The sequence below is a fragment of the Zingiber officinale genome, chromosome 8A (genome assembly GCF_018446385.1).
Source record: "Zingiber officinale cultivar Zhangliang chromosome 8A, Zo_v1.1, whole genome shotgun sequence".
NCBI lineage: Eukaryota > Viridiplantae > Streptophyta > Magnoliopsida > Zingiberales > Zingiberaceae > Zingiber > Zingiber officinale.
Window position 1 is genome coordinate 15,669,717 of NC_056000.1, and position 20,317 is coordinate 15,690,033.

Here is a 20,317-nt window from a genome sequence, read left to right on the forward strand (position 1 = left end):
GATCCCTTACACTAAGCCCTCATGGTTTTACTCTTGGGCTATACCCAAAAGGCCTCATGCCAATGGAGATATTTTTTCTCTTATAAACCCAAAAGGCTTACTAGGACTTCCTGCCTGGTGTCTGGTCCTCTTGATCCGAACAACCTCCACTTTCTTTGTTCGATGTCAATATTGTACCCACATGGCTGAATCAGACCATAGCTCTTGTACACAGTCGGCGGTTAAACCTTCTGACAATCTGGCCTTTGATATCAATTGTAGGATCGAAAAGAATTTAGATATCTCCACAATGGTATGATATTGTCCACTTTGGGCTTAAGCCCTCATGATTTTGCTCTTGGGCTCTACCCAAAAGGCCTCATTCCAATGGAGATATCTTTTCTCTTATAAATCAATGATCTTTCCCATGTGTTTCCAATATAGGACTATGTTTGCAACCTTGCAACCCCAACAAAAACAACTCCCAACACTCTCACCCAATGTATACATCACAAGATTGTACCTTGATGCGATGACAATTTCCAAAGGCATAGAGTCCATCCAATACATTTTTGGTGCCCACGGCTCGAACCGATTTAGTAAGAATAATAGATTGGTTACCAAATTTCAATCTGGATAAAGTTGATCATATAGATTCTTATTTTGTTGAATCTCTTCTATAAGTTCAAATCATACTTGAAACCAATCTTCTTCGTCATACCCAATTAGTGCAGCTATTGCCCTGAATCCACAATGACCATCAAGTTGAACATCAACATTGTGAGAAATATAATGCTGCAAAGACACAGGTAATTTCTCAATAAAAGTATCATGGATGAGTGAAACTGGAGAGTGATCATGAGTCGTTTGAGTATTGCGAACCTTCAACCCCCTTCAACGTCTTCCTCTCCCTTGAGATGTTGCAATCGATTGAGAGACCCTAGATCCTGAAGTGGATGCATCTGCAAAAGAAGGTATGCGACACCCACTTTGCTCATCTCTACTCGTAGGCTGACCTCTATGTTCTGTGTTGTATGAAGGGGCTCGAACTGTACTTTGAGATGAATCTATCATATCGAAAAACTTGTCTATCATATACTCTTGCATATGTGGATCTATCCTATCTAATATCTCAACAACGTGGGATGTCTTGTTAGGTTGTGCTCCCTCGTCATTAAACTAATGTACGTGCATCGATAATCTCCTCCAATGAGTGTTAATACTCTGAAGCGGAATTTGAATAGAAAAGTAACAGTAATGTGTAAGATCATGCTCGCATGACAATCCCAATACAATTTTGATAGAATAGTTGCATCTGCTAGTGAGATACTTCCTCAATGTATTTTAGCTGTCCAGAAATCAACTTCATTACCTCTAATGAAATCCGATACCTTATTTGACTGAAAATGTCATCATGTAAATGTTGATGACATAAAATGTTGAGAGATCTCTCGAACGACTTTTTAATATTCCCGAACTGAATTCTCAATATCTTATATATTTTTTTCAAAAGATGTTTGTTGGGATGACATGGTGTCTCCTAAATATAACTTCAGTCTCGCATATGTAAACTCTACCCTATAATAAAACAAATCCATTATGTTTTAATACCGAAAAGAATTGAAATAGTATAATAATGAACAAAATTTTAAATAATAAAGCTATAAAGTGACTATACCTTTGATTTGTATTGCTCTCAAGGTGTATACATGTATCAACCCATGCTGAAATAAACCGCTCTTTGTAAGGGTGTAACCATGTATCCCAAAGGTAATTTAGAACACCCTCGAATCGTTGATACTCCTTGCACATGACATCCCACTTCTACTGGTAAGACCATTGTGTTGGTGAATTAATGAGTGAGTGTCATGATACATAAAAATGTTTTCACTCCAGACCAAGCATGGGGGGTTCATTTCTTCATTACGCACTGGTTTATGTGCCAAATACAAAGGATGTGACGTGAATTGGGAAAACATGTTTCAATGACATTAATAAGTGTCAAATCCCGATCTGAAACAAACATCAATGGCAACGATGCCTTCTTTTCAACCATCCACTTCTTTAAGGTATCTAATGCCCATGTCAATTGCTCTATCCTCTCATTACTAAGATATGCAAACATAAGTGAGTAAGTTCGCATTGTGGATGTGATACCCACAACTTCTAATAGTGGTATCTGATACTTATTGGTCTTGTATGTGACATCAATGATCAACACAGACAAAAAGTTGACAGACAGCTCTAGACTTTTTGGATGAACCCAAAGAATATTTGTGATTTCATTGGTGTCTGGATTTGTACGGTAATTATGGATGTATTCTTTATTAATTAATTGGTCAAAGACATATTGAATAGAATTTAGGTCGTCTCGTTTAACGGATTTATTTGTAAAAATGATATTGTAAATGCTTTTGATCCCCGTAATGTTTAACGGGTCTCTTTCCTTCAAAATACTAAGAATTTCACGAGGTGTGATGTTGTTAGCCATGTCGAGCACAAATTCTTTCTCTATTGGTTTTAACCTACTCGGGTACTCATGACCATCAATATATTCTGTTAATTGATGATTATGAAAACCACAGATAACCCTTAAACCCCACATCACACCATCTGGATGTATTGGTATACCTCGCAGCTAAAATGGGCATTCATATTTTTTAATCCCAGTATTTCTTTTTAAGGATTGTCCAACAATTAGATATCGTGGCAGTTTGTACTTTCCACCTCTTTCACACATAAGATGACACTTTGATAACTTACCACCTTTAAATTAGCATAATTTTTAATAATCACTATAATATCATTCTTCAGACCAACTGTCTTTACCCAATTTATCATATCTTCTCTACTTTTAAATATCGATATAAAAAAATATAGCAAAGACGTATAAGTATGACATTATCCAATTTTAATATAATTTCTCTACTTATAAAATAAATAACGAATATGCATAAAATAATGATAATAATTAACTTGATCTGTGGTAAATTCGAATGTATAATCTGTGGTAAATTCGAATGTATAATCGTGACTGTTGTTGGAGATACTCTCTCTACTAGGAACATCATTCTCAATTGACCAACTATCTGAAAATAAGCCCAAATAGTCATCCATAGTTTCCTTCTATGAATTACGAAAAGTAATGACTAAGAAGATAACTATATTTCAGGAACAGAGAAGGAGAGGCTGAGAGGGAGATAACAGTGGAGGAAGGTGTGACTGAAAAGTGACTAAAAATGAAGTGCGAGAGGAGGATTTAAAGGGAGAGGTTTTGACATGTGTTAAGAGTTGAAGGGTGGGTAATTTAAGGGGAGGGGAGATTCTAACATATGTAAAGAGTTGAAGGTTGGGTAATTTAAGGGGAGGGGAGGTTCTGACATGTGTCAAGGGTTGGAGGGAGTAATTTAAAGGGAGATGGGTGTTTTGACATGAGTCAAGGATTGGAGGATGGGTAATTTAAAGAGAGTGAGGAGTTCTGACATGTGTTAAGAATTGGAAGTGGAGTAATTTAAAGGGATAAGAGATTTTGACATTTGTCAAGGGTTGGAAAGGGGGTAATTTAAAGTGATGAGAGATTTTGACATGTGTCAAGGGTGTTAGGATCCTTCGTACGGCTAGAGAGGGGGGTGTGAATAGCCGACCCCAAACTTTCGCGTTTCTTCCTACGATTAGGTTAGTTGCAGCGGAAATACAAAGAAGAAACTAAGGATAAGAAAGCAAACCTCAAACGCAAGGATGTAACGAGGTTCGGAGATTAGGGCTCCTACTCCTCGGCGTGTCCGTAAGGTGGACGAGTCCAGTCAATCCGTCGGTGGATGAGTCCCCGGAGAACCGGCTAATACAATATACTCCTTGTGGGTGGAGAAACCTCGCCACAAACGTTTGCAACAGCAAACAAAGAGTACAAGAACAAAGAGTAAGCAAGAAATACAATAAGAATACACAAGCACTCTACCAATCTTGCTTTCTCGTCGACTGGAGTCCGGATGAAGCAGCAGCTTCAAAAACTCTAACAGCAGCAGCTGTTCCAGTCGGGGAAGCTCACGCGAAGCTTTGGACGAGCTCAACAAAACTCAAGCACAGCAGCACTTAGCAACAGGAAGGAGGAAGAAGAAGCAGTCGTGCAGCAGCAGCCCTCGACCCCTTTATACCTGCGAAGAAAGCGAAGAAAACACAGAAGAGATCTAGCCGTTGCGACGCAACGGCTAGTGCCTGGATCGGTCAGGGGACCGATCAGGACCTATTCTGATCGGTCCCCAGACCGATCAGCTTTCTTCACAGAAAGCTGCCCACCTTCTGTGCGGGTTCTGATCGGTCTATGGACCGATCAGGCCACAGCTGGATCGGTCTACAGACCGATCCCAACCTCAGCGACATCGTCTCTGATCGGTCCCCAGACCGATCAGGACATGGCCTGATCGGTCTGTGGACCGATCAGCCTGCCTCTCCTTTGCCTCTGTTCGCTTGCTGATCGGTCACCAGACCGATCAGTAACCGAACAGAGAGCTTCTGTTCGGTATCTGATCGATCACCAGACCGATCAGAGCAAACAAGTATCACTGGATCGGTCTGGTGACCGATCCAGAGCTTGGGTTTGGCCCAAACCAAGTCCCAAGACTTCCAAACCAATATCCGGTCAACCTTGACCTATTGGTACTTCATCCCTAGCATCTGGTCACTCCCTTGACCTGCTAGAACTCCCTGCCAAGTGTCCGGTCAATCCCTTTGACCTACTTGGACTTTCCTCAACACCAGATGTCCGATCATCCCTGATCCATCTGGATTTTCCCTTGCCTGGCTTCACTCACCAGGACTTTCACCTGGCTTCACTCACCAGGATTTCCACACTGCCTAACATCCCAGTTAGGACTTTCTCACTGCCTGGCTTCACTCACCAGGACTTTCCCACTGCCTGGCTTCACTCACCAGGACTTTCCACACTGCCTAACATCCCAGTTAGGACTTTCCCATTCACCTAGCTTCACTCACTAGGATTTTCACCTGGCTTCACTCACCAGGATTTCCAATCTGCCTGGCTTCACTCACCAGGACTTTCACCTTCACCTAGCTTCACTCACTAGGATTTTTCCCCGTGCCAAACTCCCTACTTGGACTTTTCGCGTGCCAAGCTCCCTGCTTGGACTTTTCCGTGCCAAGTCTCCATACTTGGACTTTTCCAGTGCCAAGCTCCCTGCTTGGACTTTTCCGTGCCAAGTCTCCATACTTGGACTTTTCCCGAATCCGGTCAACCAGGTCAACCTTGACCTACGGTTGCACCAATAATCTCCCAAACATCTATTCTTGTCCCATATCAAGAATAGAACTCTCTCACGAGTGTCAATCATCAACATGCAACTCAACTAGGTCAACCTTGACCTAAGGTTGCACCGACAATCTTCCCAAGTCAAACATCAAAATACAACTCGAGTCACGTCAACTCGAGTCGGGTCAACCAGGTCAACCTTGACCTAAGGTTGCACCAACAATCTCCCCCTTTTTGATGTTTGACAAAACCATAATCAAGTTAGGTTAACCCGATAACCTAACTTAGGTTTTCAATTATCTTCCAATGTCCAATGTTCTTTCCTTGAACATTCTCTGGACATTCTACCCTTAGGTTAACCCGATAACCTAACTTGGGTTCTCCAATAATTCTCCCCCTTTTTGACATACATCAAAAAGAATTCCAATGTTCTTCCTTGAACATTCCTTGACATTCTTTCCCTAGCTTAGGTTAACCCGATAACCTAACTTGGGTTCTCCAATAATTCTCCAATGAACACTCTCCCCTTTTTGACACACATCAAAAAGAACAAGGAGGGTATCAAGGTCAAGAGTTTCTTCCTAATGAAAGTCCCATACCTTTCATTGAAACTCTTAATTTCCCCCCTTGATACTAAACTCAACAATCAATTTAGTGATAATCCCATATCACTAATTCTCAAAAGTCTTAAGGAGTATAAACTCCCCCTAAAGGTCAACTCCCCCTTGACCATTGCACCAACAATGTCTTTGAGAGTTCCAAACCTTAGAAATCCACAAAACCCAACTTCCAGCTGAAATTTCAGACCAACAGCTGAAATCAGAAACTGGCACGCTCTGATCGGTCCCCAGACCGATCAGAAACCCCATGGATCGGTCCCCAGACCGATCAGGCCTTCACCAGATCGCACCCGTGCTACTGGAACCTACTGGATCGGTCTGCAGACCGATCCATGCTTCACTGGATCGGTCCGCAGACCGATCAGGACTTACCTGGATCGGTCCCCAGACCGATCCAGACTCTGATAGGCAGATTTCTGAAATTTCCTTCCCGAAATTCAGAAACTCCTAGAAAATTCCAGAAAATTCGAAAAAAATGTGAAATTCTGAGGATACATTCCTCATAACATATACTACCATGGAAAAATAGTTTTCTATGAAAGTAGTTTCCATTTTTCAATCTTGATACAAAGTTCAAAAACTTTGAAAAAGTTCAAGTTTAACTCAACTTTGTATCACAATGTTCAATGATGAATGCTATCACTAGGAAAGCTTCATCAAGGTTTTTCAAATCAATTTTAAAATGCTTTTAAAACCATTTGAATTTAGGACCATAATCTTAGGGCTATATGCACATAACTTGTACACAAGCTTTCCCTATGATCCTCCATATCTTGAATTAGGCTCATCTAGGTACAAGAACTATGCACCTTGATCCTAATTCATGATCCTAATATCTCACACACATCTAAAGTGTATCAAGCACATCCATGTCAATTTTGATGTGAGATATGGGTTTAGGTATCTTAGACTAAGGTCTCATGCATTTTCTAAACACAAATTTGATCTCAATATCAAAATATGTTTTTCATCCTTAAATCAATTCAATTGATTATTAATGCAAGAGATGATGACATGGCATAAAATGGTATCATAAATGAGAACATGTGCCAATGTCATGATGTCATGGCATAAAGTTTGAAACTAAACTAACACATGACATATAAACTAGCCTAAGTATTATCATGACATTTCAAATGATAATAAAATAAATATGATGTCATGGCATGGCATATGGCAACCAATCATGGCAAGTTAGCTCAAATAAAATACCTAAATCCGTATCTAAGTATCCTTAGCCTTAGCTAACTTAAAATCTAACCCTAGATTGCCCATATATCCCTAAGAAAACCAAAATCCCAATTATGGTATTTCTCTAGGTTTTCCTCAAATTGTGCCAATTAAAATCATTCTTTTCCATAATGGCACATTTTACTCTTTAAGGAGTAAATAATAATTCTTTTTCATTTCCAAAGGTTATCAAGACCTTGAAAATGCTCCTTGAGTGTCAATTTCCTCAAAGTTGGGTTAACTACCCTTCTAATTGGAGTTGACACTCTCTAACCCATCTATGGGGTAGAGAAGATGCTCCTAGGAACCCAATACCTATTAGAGCTCATTGGGTTCACTAAATATTCACTAGGGATGACTTCCCTAGCAACTCTCCTAATGACCCTCTTAGGCTTTAAATCCTTGGTCATTTGGGACTCATCAAGATCAACTCTAGGGGTGACTCCCCTTGTGACCTTGGTGGTGGTCTTCCTAGCCCTAGGTTTTGTTCCATAATTGAATGGAACATTATGATAAGTGGGTTTGACCACTTGGGACTTAGGTTTGTGACCCAAACCCTTTTTGTCCTTGGACATTGGTTTTTGACCCTTAAACCCTAGAGATGACTTCTCCAAGTTCTTAAGAGCCTTTTCCAAGGTATCAAGTCTTGACCTCAAGACTTGATTCTCCTTCTCTAATACCTCAATTTTTGATTTGTCATTTTTCTTTGAGGCATTCCTAGGCATGTGTCTAGTTGATTTGGGATTCCTACCTAGGTTCTCCTTAACCTTAGATGAGGTAATTCTAGGGTTGGCTTTCCTAGTGTTATCCTTATCTAGGCTCACATGTTTGGCACCTAAGCATGTGTATTGATTTCCAATGTTATCATGCTTATCATTATTGACTAGTGCAATAAAATTTCTAGCATGTATCTTACTAGTATTGCACGAATGAGACTTAAATGATACCTTAGGGTTTGCCTTAGCTCCCCCTATAGAAGTGCTCGGTTTCTTGCCCTTGTGAGGTTGCCTCCCCCTCGGACAATGACTCCGATAATGTCCCCTTCGCTTGCATTGGAAGCACACCACGTGCTCCTTGCCCTTGCGTGTCGGGACTCCGGCTACCTTGACCTTTGGCGCCGGTGGAGTCTTCCTTACCCTCTTTGGACACTTACTCTTGTAGTGCCCAAATTCCCTACACTCAAAGCATATTATATGTAACTTGTTTGAAATTGAAATGCTTGAGTTACCTAGGTTTGGGGATGGGTGTGAGCTCTCTTCCTCATCCCTTCCGGAGGTAGATGTCTCTTCTTCTTGCTCCGAACTTGAACAAGAGGAACTCTCCTCCTCTTCTTCCTTGGATGTTGAGTAGCCCTCAACTCCCAATTCGCTCCCTCCATGATGTGAGCTACTTGGCTCACTAGGCTCCTCTTCATGGCTTGAAGTGGAACTCTCCTCATGGTACTTGGCCAAGTTATCCCACAACTCCTTGGCATTGTTGTATTCACCTATCTTACGCAAAATATTAGTAGGTAATGAAAATTCAATTGTTTTAGTTACCTCATTGTTGATCGTGGATTGATGGACTTGTTCCTTTGTCCACTTGTTCTTCTCTAGAGGCTCTCCTTCTTTATCCATTGGAGGAGTAAACCCTTCTTGTACACAAAACCAGTTCCACATATTAGTCCTAAGAAAATACATCATCCTTACCTTCCAATATGCGAAGTTGTCATTGTAGAAGGGTGGAATGGTGATGTCTTCTCCGAATTGATCCATCTCTAGCTTTGCTCCCACGGGTGTTAATCCGACGAAGAGCGGCCTCGCTCTGATACCACTTGTTAGGATCCTTCGTACGGCTAGAGAGGGGGGTGTGAATAGCCGACCCCAAACTTTCGCGTTTCTTCCTACGATTAGGTTAGTTGCAGCGGAAATACAAAGAAGAAACTAAGGATAAGAAAGCAAACCTCAAACGCAAGGATGTAACGAGGTTCGGAGATTAGGGCTCCTACTCCTCGGCGTGTCCGTAAGGTGGACGAGTCCAGTCAATCCGTCGGTGGATGAGTCCCGGAGAACCGGCTAATACAATATACTCCTTGTGGGTGGAGAAACCTCGCCACAAACGTTTGCAACAGCAAACAAAGAGTACAAGTACAAAGAATAAGCAAGAAATACAGTAAGAATACACAAGCACTCTACCAATCTTGCTTTCTCGTCGACTGGAGTCCGGATGAAGCAGCAGCTTCAAAAACCCTAACAGCAGCAGCTGTTCCAGTCGGGGAAGCTCACGCGAAGCTTCGGAGGAGCTCAACAAAGCTCAAGCACAGCAGCACTTAGCAACAGGAAGGAGGAAGAAGAGTCCTCGCGCAGCAGCAGCCCTCGACCCCTTTATACCTGCGAAGAAAGCGAAGAAAACACAGAAGAAATCTAGCCGTTGCGACGCAACGGCTAGTGCCTGGATCGGTCAGGGGACCGATCAGGACCTATTCTGATCGGTCCCCAGACCGATCAGCTTTCTTCACAGAAAGCTGCCCACCTTCTGTGCGGGTTCTGATCGGTCTGTGGACCGATCAGGCCACAGCTGGATCGGTCCACAGACCGATCCCAACCCTTGCTTTCTCAGCGACATCGTCTCTGATCGGTCCCCAGACCGATCAGGACATGGCCTGATCGGTCTGTGGACCGATCAGCCTGCCTCTCTTTGCCTCTGTTCGCTTGCTGATCGGTCACCAGACCGATCAGTAACCGAACAGAGAGCTTCTGTTCGGTATCTGATCGGTCACCAGACCGATCAGAGAAAACAAGGTATCACTGGATCGGTCTGGTGACCGATCCAGAGCTTGGTTTTTGCCCAAACCAAGTCCCAAGACTTCCAAACCAATATCCGGTCAACCTTGACCTATTGGTACTTCATCCCTAGCATCTGGTCACTCCCTTGACCTGCTAGAACTCCCTGCCAAGTGTCCGGTCAATCCCTTTGACCTACTTGGACTTTCCTCAACACCAGATGTCCGATCATCCCTGATCCATCTGGATTTTCCCTTGCCTGGCTTCACTCACCAGGACTTTCACCTGGCTTCACTCACCAGGATTTCCACACTGCCTAACATCCCAGTTAGGACTTTCTCACTGCCTGGCTTCACTCACCAGGACTTTCCCACTGCCTGGCTTCACTCACCAGGACTTTCCACACTGCCTAACATCCCAGTTAGGACTTTCCCATTCACCTAGCTTCACTCACTAGGATTTTCACCTGGCTTCACTCACCAGGATTTTCCCGAATGCCTGGCTTCACTCACCAGGACTTTCACCTTCACCTAGCTTCACTCACTAGGATTTTTCCCCGTGCCAAACTCCCTACTTGGACTTTTCGCGTGCCAAGCTCCCTGCTTGGACTTTTCCGTGCCAAGTCTCCATACTTGGACTTTTCCAGTGCCAAGCTCCCTGCTTGGACTTTTCCGTGCCAAGTCTCCATACTTGGACTTTTCCCGAATCCGGTCAACCAGGTCAACCTTGACCTACGGTTGCACCAATAATCTCCCAAACATCTATTCTTGTCCCATATCAAGAATAGAACTCTCTCACGAGTGTCAATCATCAACATGCAACTCAACTAGGTCAACCTTGACCTAAGGTTGCACCGACAATCTTCCCAAGTCAAACATCAAAATACAACTCGAGTCACGTCAACTCGAGTCGGGTCAACCAGGTCAACCTTGACCTAAGGTTGCACCAACAAAGGGTTGGAAGGGGGGTAATTTAAAGGGATGAGAGATTTTGACATATGTCAAGGGTTAAAAGGAGGTTAATTTAAAGGGAGGGAAGATTCTGACATATGTCAAACGTTGAAGAAGGGTAATTTAAAGGAGGAGGTGTTTTGACAGGTGTCAATAGTTGGAGGATGAGTACTTTAAAGAGGGTGAGAGATTCTGACATGTGTTATGTGTCAAGGGTTGGAGGGAAGACGATTTAAAGGAAGAGAATGTTATGATATATGTCAAGAGTTGGATGAGGATAATTTAAATGTCGAATTAGGAATGTAATTTAAAGAAATGGAGTGATTCTGACCTATATTAAAAATTATATAAAATAAAAAAATAAAAAAAAATTGATAAAAAATAATAAACAAAATTGATTAAAGAAATAAAACTAAATAAAAATTAAATAAAATTTTAAAAATAATAAACAAATTAATTAAAAATAAAACTAAATAAAAATTATAAAAATATAAGTATTAATGGAAAAATAATAAACAAAATTAATTAAAAAATAAAACTAAATAAAATTAAAAAAGATATAAGTATTAATGAAAAAATAATAAACAAAATTAAATAAAATTAAAATATATATATAAGTATTAATGAAAAAATAATTAAAAATAATTAAAAATAAAACTAAATAAAAAATAAATAAAATTTAAAAATATACATAAGTATTAATGAAAAAATAATAAACAAAATTAATTTAAAAAATAAAACTTCAAAAATTTAATAAAAACATAAATAAAATAAAAATAAAAATAAGTATAGAAATAGCGTGGGACCGTCCCGTGGCCATCTATGTTTTCCAAATTTATTGGATGATCGATACAAAATTTCTATAGAGACGGAACGAATACATAAACACATGAGCTTATCTCTTAACTTTAACATGCAAGCACGTAATTAATAATTAAATCTTCCTTTGCAAAACATGACCGCCACTCCCACCTGCCATTAATTAAATATGTTCATCAACCCGGTCTGTCCCATACTAGCTCGATTGCTGCGATATATCTCTCTCACGATGGCCGTGGGTCTGGTCGGTGGAGGCCCTGGGGGCGAGGGCTTCACCTTTTTGCTGCAATGTTCATCAGAAAACGATAAACCAACGGTAATTAATGGCGTCGGCCATCCTGTAAAACCCTCCCTCCTCTTACCTCCATTGTTCCTCATCTCCGGCGAAACCTGGCCGCCGACAACAAATTAATAATATTTCTTATGGAGATGAAGAAGGTTGCTCTTGCGCCAATAAAAAGTAACAGAATCAATTAATTAATCAACAATAGATTCAAAGTGTATCGAAGCAGGAATGCTCAATCCTACAATTTTGTATCAAATTCTAGGGAAGAAGAAGAATATGGTTTATGAACAGAGATGAAGGAACAAATTTAGTAGTAAATCCTTGTCTCAAAATTTGTGTGATGCATAATCATTCTGCCAAAATCTTCACTGTATCGCCCTCGTGCTCGTGCCGTTGCACATGCACTCCGGCGCCGGGTAAGCCGTCACATCCTTGTCGGCTTTGTCCGTTCTCATCTCCGGCTGTCCCATCGATCCGCGGTGCAGTTCCTTCACGATCCGGTTGAACTCCTCCTCCCGCAGCGCCGCGTCCATGAAGTAGGGAATCATCTGCCGCTTGTTGGGCGTGATGTACTTCCTGTGTCCGGCGTACGCGCGGTGGCCGCGCATGAGGTGGCCCATGTTCCCGCCGTGGGACGGCAAGAACACGTCGCTCTGTTCGCATACCATGTAGTCGACGGCGGCGAGCACGGAGGACTTGTTGGCGAAGGGTTCCAATTCGCCGACCAAGGCCAGGTCGACCTTGTTGAACAAGTTGGGGAAGTCTCTGGTGAGCGGGAGCAGGGCTTCTCGCCCGCCGAACGGCTCGCCGCCGGCCCAGTAGATTCTCGCGTCCCGTGGGGCTTCCAGCGCCTTGAGCAATCGGGTGACTTCGACGGCGTTCAAGGGGCAAAGGCCGGCGAGCTTACGCTCGCTGTAGGTCATATTGGAGCGGCCGGTGAGGAGCTTGGGATGGAGTTTTCTCTCTTTCTGGATGGCGGCGTCGGCGGCGGGGCTGAGGCCAGGGAGGCATCCAGTGCGCACCCACACGTCCTTCTCCATGCGCAGGTGAAGCGCCAGGTACGGGCCGTGGCTTCTCATCCTCGCCGCCAATTCGTTCCCCAGCTCTTGGATTGGAGCTGCAAATCTCAGAGCATGAAATGCGACCTGCTCAATGTGGGACAGGTAAAGTAAAATCATTGATTCTGATAGATTCAATTCTGAAATGATGTGATTCAATCGTTACCTTGCAACGAAGCTTTTGGAGATCGGATGGAAGGTCCTTGGAGAGCCTGGAATCCAAGCCTCTCAGCAGAAGAACACCTTCTCTGTTTAGCTGCATCGATTAAACTTGTTTGAGCTGAGCTCTACCGGCAAAAAAAAAAGGAGGAGGAGGAGGAGGAGGACGACTAACTTTTTTCATGTATCTCGATCGAATCCAATCAGGGGAAGTTTGAAGAGGCATTTGCTTGTCCTGCACCGGTCTGGTCATGATGTGTGTCGACGGCAGCGAGGACACCACCTTGACGTCGCCCGCAAGAACTCTCTTGAAATGTTCCAGATCAAACACATCGCCAAACTCACTGCCCAAATGAGGAATCATTCAAAAAAGTTTCAGAGATTTGTCCTCTTTTGTTGACGAAGCGAAAGTGGAAGCATCTTTAGGATTAGAAAGAATAGCTTTAATCTAGTAAGCAGGGAAAAGGAGGAACTTGATTCCACGAGTAAAGCATAGAAATTAGTAACTTTCGCCGGAAAAATCCGTACGAACTCGTCGGGATTAGCAAAAGCGGTGAGATTTTCTTCACGGAAGTTGGAAATTAGATGAAAGATGGCACCTTTCGTCGCTCCAGATGACGTTGACCTGGAGCACCGGAACGACGAGGGAGGCGCCGAGGATCCGAGCGATTACAACGGCGTCGATGATCTGGTTGCGCTGTTGGTTAAGGCCGCCGGAGACGACGACTAGGAGATACTTCTTCCGTCGCCCTGACCGCGCCGCCGCCTCGCCCTTCGCCCGGTACTCCTCGCTGAAGTCGAGGCAGGGGACGTACCCCATCCCGTCCGGCTGCCGCCAGAAATCGACTTTGGAGTCCACCGCGAGCGCCGCCGCGGAGGGCGAGGAGGAGAGGGGGCGGCGGCGGGGGAGGTGGGGGCAGGGGAGGATGGGGTGGAGATGGAGGCCTGCGCGAAACGTTCCAAGGGCAGCGACGAGGAAGAAGAAAAGGAGGAGTAGGAGCGGGCAGCGGGGGAGGCTGAGGAGGCGGCGGCGGCAGCCGGGGCGGGAAGAAGCCTTGTTTGGCGGGGAGAGGAGGAGCGAGGCGGAGGAGAGGGAGTGGAGGATCGCCGAAGGCACCGTGATGTACGCCATCCGCCTCCCCTTCGTCCTCGTCGCCATCTCTGCTGCTCTCCTTCTTCTTCTTCTTCACCGGAGCTGTCTTGCTTTGGAGTTGAATCAACAGTTTAACACAGCAAACGGAAAGAAAACACTTTTTTGTTTTTAATAGTACGGCGGGAACCACGAGGAATCGGCGACGATGCGATTAATTATTTAAACTGACCGTGTTTACTACGAGAGCATGGTCCTATTATGAAATCACTAAAATACCCTTCCGTCGAGAATAAGAATGCGAGTTCTTTGTCGACCGACAGTGGGTTCGAAGGTCATTGGGAACAAAATTGTTTGACCTCGGTAAACACATGAGAGTGTCGAGCTGCCATGTCGCCAGCTATTATTGCATCATACAATTTTTTTAATATTACAATTACTATAAATTTATGGAAAATGATTTTATACTATCATATTCAAATTCAGTATTGGCGTATTTCCCACATTAAAATTTTGAGAAATAAAAACATTAAATTCCTTGAGTACCTAGATCGACGCTTTTACTCTGACAATTTAATAATTAAGTTTTAGAAGAATTATATTCGCTCTAAAAATATTGTTTTTTATATAAATTAAACAATCGTGTCATATGCATCCCATGATCCTCAATTGATTATTGTTAATATTTACTATTTCACATGACATTTGACCGACACATTGATGTGATGCATTAAAGCCCAGCACGATACTTAATGCACCTCTCATTATGTGCACATTAATTTCTAAAATACATATTAAAAGATTAATTCCATGAAAGGATAAATTAGTGTCATAGTAGCTACTAATTAATCAAAGCTAATTTAAACTTTAACTTAGTGTGTGATATACTAAATTATCCCTAATAATAATAATAATATAATATGACCAAAATGAATGGATTGATATCATAGCTCAATCATTGTACAAAAAATGATATAAATTAATTTGAAATAAAGTTGGGCCATGGAGATGGAGGAGGACCACCTAGAAATTGAACCAATATATTTTATTTTAAATTATATTTAATTTATACACTGCCAAATATTATTTTTTTTAATAAATTAATGTTGTTTTTTCGCCCATACAACTCTTGTCTCAAGCGTGTTATGGCTTTCCGTGGGAAGTGACTAGGTGAGTTGGCGGTGGATAACTTTATTTGGCAAAAGTTATATTTAAATTAAATTGCATAAAAGGCAAGAGTTTAATACAACTTTGGCCAAGTTAATTTGTCCGTCGAAACAAATAAAAATGCTACGTGCTTTCAAAATTTGGGAAGAAAATGATGGGCATTAATTAATTGATTTTAGTGTTGAATTATATATTTGTTATATTTTAGGGGGGAGATAGACCAAGCAAATGGATTTCATTTTGTTTGGAATTGCTTGATTTGGACTCTTGTATCATATCCATGAGAGTTCTTAGGGATTGTAGAGTTGGTGAGATGTTGATTTCAACAAGGAATATTTAAGTTTATGGAATACTTTATTAAATGAGGTTGCAAATTAAGGGTTTTAGTGTGATAGTGTGAATGTGTAATTTAAAGGGTTATTATTGGAGTTTCCTCCTACCTCTACTATTTGTTCAAATGATAACAATTATTCTAATACTAGTTTCATAATAATAATATTAGTTGTCCCCAGAACATGGCTCAGTGGTCAATGCATGGAAGTTTGTACAATGTTGTGGATTAAAAAGACCCTTAAACTACATAGTCAATTCCAAACATTATTGATTAACACAGAGATATGATTTTAACTACTTCATGTTAAACAGTTATCACTAAAATATTAAGTAATAAACCTTAATTATCTAAAATACATTATCTAGTGATATCAAGTAAATTACCACCAATGCTTTATTTAATAATATGTATTAAATAATTTAGACCGACCAATATAGGATTACATCACGAGTAATTCACTAATGAGTTATAGCAATTTCCCTAATTTCTGGTTCTAATAAAAACAAATGAATTGCATCAAGATTAAATTTAGCCTTTTAAAAATTTGGTGAACCAGAAGGCAGATTTTTTGGGGTATCTCTTCAAGCCATGCTTATAGTCCACAAAGTTTATGCCAAACCTCACACTGTAGCCTGACCTCCATTCAAAGTTATCCAACAAAGACCATGCAAAGTACCCTCTCACGTCCACACCCTCCCTACAGTCAAGCAAGACATAATGCCAATTAGAAACTGTGCCATTTTTATTCTCCATTATTGATTAAGGAAAAAGAAATGAAAGGAAAACAAACCTGATCGCTTGATTAAGGTAGAAGAGATGCTGTTCAAAGTAGCTTGTTCTTGTATCATCCTTCAGCGCCTCTTCCAGTGGTAGGGTGTCATTGTTAACTTCATCAACTCCTGGTCAATTTACAAAACTCAGCAAAACACATTGGAAACACATTGAAAATTTACACTGTTATTACTTCAACCATTTAATTTCTTTGATAGAAAAATATCATGATACGCACAGCATGCTTACCACATCATTGTTCCATTAGATATATTAATACCTTTAATAGTTAAGGGGTGAAGTGACAAGATTTTTAACAAGTGTAGGAGGTATTTTAATGATTTTTAAAACGGCAGGGGACATTCTTAAAAGATGGTAAATTATTTTACATAAAGTAATTGTATTTTTTTTCTAGAATAATAACTCACCGTTCTCAGTAATATATATCACTGGATTATTGTATTTGGTCTTTACATGGAGCAAGAGTTCTTTCAAACCTGGTGGATATATGAACAGCCAATCTGAAGCAGCCTACAAATGGGGGAAAAAAACTTCAGTTTGATTAAAGGAGAAAAAGATCCTGTTGACCCGGTCAAAAATGTAGATCAACTTAATTAGTGCTCTTCTCTAATAGAATCAGACCGGTTTAATAGGCTGGACCACTGGTCCAAGTCTACAAACGCTGAAAAGAAAACTGAAATTCCACAATGGTTAAAATAGATATGTAACTGTCTCACCTTAGGACCTATAAGAACTCCATATCTCTCCCCTGTTTCAAACATGGACAAGGTAAAAAGAACTCACTCAAATTCTCAAAATAAATTAATATAAGAGGAAACTCTATTGTAGCCTCCAAGTTACTTTTTAAAAATGCCCTCATGATATACTCCCTAGAATTGAAAATTAAGCCACTAACAAGCAACAACAAAGTTAAGTTAATGGAATGATGATACGGCACACAAATGATCTCATTTAAATTTGTCTCTGGGTCAATTTGACGATTTTAAAAACTATGGGGATGAGCCATTTTGAACAGCATGTAAAGCTTGGGGCAAAATGAAAATATCCCATGTTATACATACCTGTTTGAATAACATGCTGGTCACTATAGAAGTTAGGGTCTGCATCAGAGGATGGGCGATTGCTGTAGGCATACAGGCTGGTGTAGTAATTGATTCCGATGAAATCAAATGATCCTTTTAACATCTGGGACTGGCCCTCTGTGAACTTTGGCAATCTGTCTTTCACATTGGTCCTCATGCTTGTAGGGTAATCCCCTTGAGTCAAGGGGTCCATTAGCCTGCATATGTAGAGACTGGTGAACCCCAGACAGAGTTATGACTAATAAATAATGGCTTTTATATGGCTGCCTTTTTGTTTTATAATTATTAGCAAAATATGTGATGATATCGGTGGTTTACTTACCATCCAAGAATGAAGTCAAGAGACCTGGATGCAGCTTCATAGTCGGATTTTGTTCCATTGTAGGGTAGAAACCAATGGGAGCATAGGGCTATCCCTATTTTACCTTTTTGTGTAGCCTGAACTAACGATGTTCTATAAGTTAGATTAGTTATTTAACATGATTTTACATAAAAGAAGATGCTACAAATGTATATTCATTTCAGATGGTAATTGTTTGCTAGGTTGTTAAACTTCTATAACAGTTTCTGTTAGGCCACGCTAAGGGTCAGGCACAGGTAGAGTGTTGACAAGGTGATTTGTACAAATCTTTACACAAGATAAATAAAAATATCAAGTGCCCACTCGAAGTGTCAATGTTACCAAAAGCATAAATGAGGAATTATCATAATTAGGACACTTGTTGAACTAGACTTATCCATGTTACCATCTTGGCCTTTTAAGTTCAGAGTTTTAGATTCACGTGAAATCCTAATCTGACTGGAAGCTTGAAAAAACATAGAATTGAGTACAATGAGAGCAGTACCTGGAATTTTTCTCTGAATAGAGTCACAGCGGTGGCATGAGCCAGAAGCTGATGATGAGTAATTGTATAGGGATCCCTACCCAAATTTGCAGCATGACACTTGACTGATGCCCAAGGAAAACACTGCCCTAGTTTATTACCATCAGGGTATGCCATCAAAGCAAAAGTCCATGGCTCATTGAAGGTCATCCAGTGCTTCACCCTGTCCCCAAATTCCCTAAAGCAAACCTCAGCATAATCCCTGAAGTCTTGACTGAACCATAAAATAAAAAGAAAAGGAGATGTTAATTTTCATGCTCAGATTTATCCAAAACTTAGGAAGTGCAGGAAATATATATACTCACATAATTAGTTGGCTTAAGAAACCTTCATATTTGTTCTCCAATCCTTGAGGAGAGTCCCAATGGAAGAGTGTCACAAATGGCTGCAAACCTGCAAATGTTAAGAATGTCTTTTTCTATGAGAAAACAAAAGGAAAATAATCAGATCAGGGTCAATGAAATCCTATCTGAGACCATTTGCTATGAGCTCGTTGATGAGGTTATTGTAATAATTGACTCCTTCCCTATTTACTCCTCCTCTTATGCTTCCATCTGATATCAAATCACAAAGCATTAATATATAAAAGGAGATTTTTTTTTTAAAAAAAAAGTTAATCCTGCTCAAAAATTACTTGGTAAAATCCTGGACCAAGAGATGGAAAATCTGTAAGCATCCATGCCCATTCTTTTCATAATGCTCACATCTTCCTGTGTTTTGAACTAATTGTTAATAGAAAGTTTAAATAAAGAGATTCATTGGAGCAAATCCCTTTTAGATGAAGATGAAAAAAAAAAACTACCTTGTATTGATGATAGGAGTCCACTGCTACATCTCCATTGCTTCCATCGGCTATCAACTCTACTCAAGAGCAAAGTTCTTTAAATGTAAATTTAATTAATGCGAGGAGAAAAGGGGGAAAACAAAACCTGGATGCCTGTGAGTGAGAGTATCCCAAATGCTCGGTCCTCTGCCACCTTCATTTGCAGCACCTTCATACTATCATCATTGAATAAAAAAAAAACCCAAATAAATAAGAATTTTACTAATGTGTTTCTTTTTTACTTCTTTGAAAGCTCATTTGTGAAGAAGATCGAGCTATCCAGAAAAAGGATACCTGATATGCGGAGCTCGCGGTCCCAAAGATGAAACCTTTAGGGAAGGAGTTCCGATCGATCTGCAAAGCACTTGGTTTCTCATCGCTTTTAGCAGGCGTCGGCGATGTCATCGAGCCCTTGATGATGAGATGAGGGAGAAGAAAGCAGCCGACGGAGAAGAGGAGAAGAAGAGGCAGACGAAACCTTGTTGCAATCCGATTTCCATAAGCCATTATGGTTGCAGAAGGGACTTGTTCTCGCATCATCAATGTAGGATAGGAAGTGTGGCATCCACATAGTGTGGTTTATTTGAATAGAAGGGTAAAAAGATGCCTTTTAATTTTTACTTAAAAATAATAATAACATTGCATATAAAAATATTTAATTTGTATCTTGGCCCACATGTCTGATCGCCTATAGACCAAGTTCGAGCATTTTTTTTTAAAAAAATATTATTAAATTAAAAATATTATCTAATTCTTATAATATTTATAAAACTATATCAATTTTAGTAGTATTTATTTTATATTTTGTCAATTTTTGGTATTTTAAAAAATAATTTATTAAGAATAAGCATTCTAAAAAAAACTTGGGCCTGCTGTGATTTATTGGCATCTCTATTTGATGCAATAACCTGCGAATAAAATTCGATATGATGTAGATCAGATAGATTGGAAAACATATACATCTATGCATATATTTTTCTTATATCATGGCTAATAAGATAATTAGTTTTCCCTCT

At 40.6% G+C, this 20,317-nt stretch overlaps 2 protein-coding genes across 3 annotated transcripts; both read right to left on the reverse strand.

Annotated features, from left to right (window-relative positions):
• Window positions 1–12,099: 12,099 nt before the first annotated feature.
• Window positions 12,100–14,436, reverse strand: LOC122012697 (O-fucosyltransferase 20-like). The gene is made up of 4 exons (XM_042569318.1): window positions 13,729–14,436; window positions 13,305–13,473; window positions 13,137–13,226; window positions 12,100–13,057 (listed from the first exon to the last, which is right to left on the reverse strand). Exons 1-4 carry the CDS (start codon window positions 14,286–14,288, stop codon window positions 12,278–12,280), a joined length of 1,599 nt encoding a protein of 532 aa, XP_042425252.1. The 5' UTR covers window positions 14,289–14,436; the 3' UTR covers window positions 12,100–12,277.
• Window positions 14,437–16,025: 1,589 nt separating this feature from the next.
• Window positions 16,026–19,867, reverse strand: LOC122012696 (beta-glucosidase 13-like). 2 transcript variants are annotated; one of them, XM_042569317.1, is made up of 13 exons: window positions 19,596–19,867; window positions 19,408–19,477; window positions 19,281–19,330; window positions 19,113–19,188; window positions 18,955–19,032; window positions 18,784–18,871; window positions 18,440–18,692; window positions 17,917–18,032; window positions 17,574–17,791; window positions 17,229–17,260; window positions 16,920–17,022; window positions 16,511–16,619; window positions 16,026–16,417 (listed from the first exon to the last, which is right to left on the reverse strand). In XM_042569317.1, exons 1-13 carry the CDS (start codon window positions 19,839–19,841, stop codon window positions 16,249–16,251), a joined length of 1,608 nt encoding a protein of 535 aa, XP_042425251.1. In that variant the 5' UTR covers window positions 19,842–19,867; the 3' UTR covers window positions 16,026–16,248. The 2 variants fall into 2 exon arrangements, with proteins under 2 accessions (XP_042425251.1, XP_042425249.1); XM_042569315.1 differs by having other exon boundaries at window positions 19,281–19,339.
• Between the last annotated feature and the right edge of the window lie 450 nt (window positions 19,868–20,317).

Coding starts and splice junctions, on each gene's coding strand:
- LOC122012697 (XM_042569318.1), bottom strand. CDS start 14,288: ATGGCGACGAGGACGAAGGGGAGGCGGATGGCGTACATCACGGTGCCT. Junction 13,474..13,728: donor GTCATCTGGAGCGACGAAAG/GTGCCATCTTTC, acceptor TCATTTGGGCAG/TGAGTTTGGCGATGTGTTTG. Junction 13,058..13,136: donor TCCAAAAGCTTCGTTGCAAG/GTAACGATTGAA, acceptor CACATTGAGCAG/GTCGCATTTCATGCTCTGAG.
- LOC122012696 (XM_042569315.1), bottom strand. CDS start 19,841: ATGATGCGAGAACAAGTCCCTTCTGCAACCATAATGGCTTATGGAAAT. Junction 19,478..19,595: donor CCGCGAGCTCCGCATATCAG/GTATCCTTTTTC, acceptor CAATGATGATAG/TATGAAGGTGCTGCAAATGA. Junction 17,792..17,916: donor CTTGACTTCATTCTTGGATG/GTAAGTAAACCA, acceptor CTACATATGCAG/GCTAATGGACCCCTTGACTC.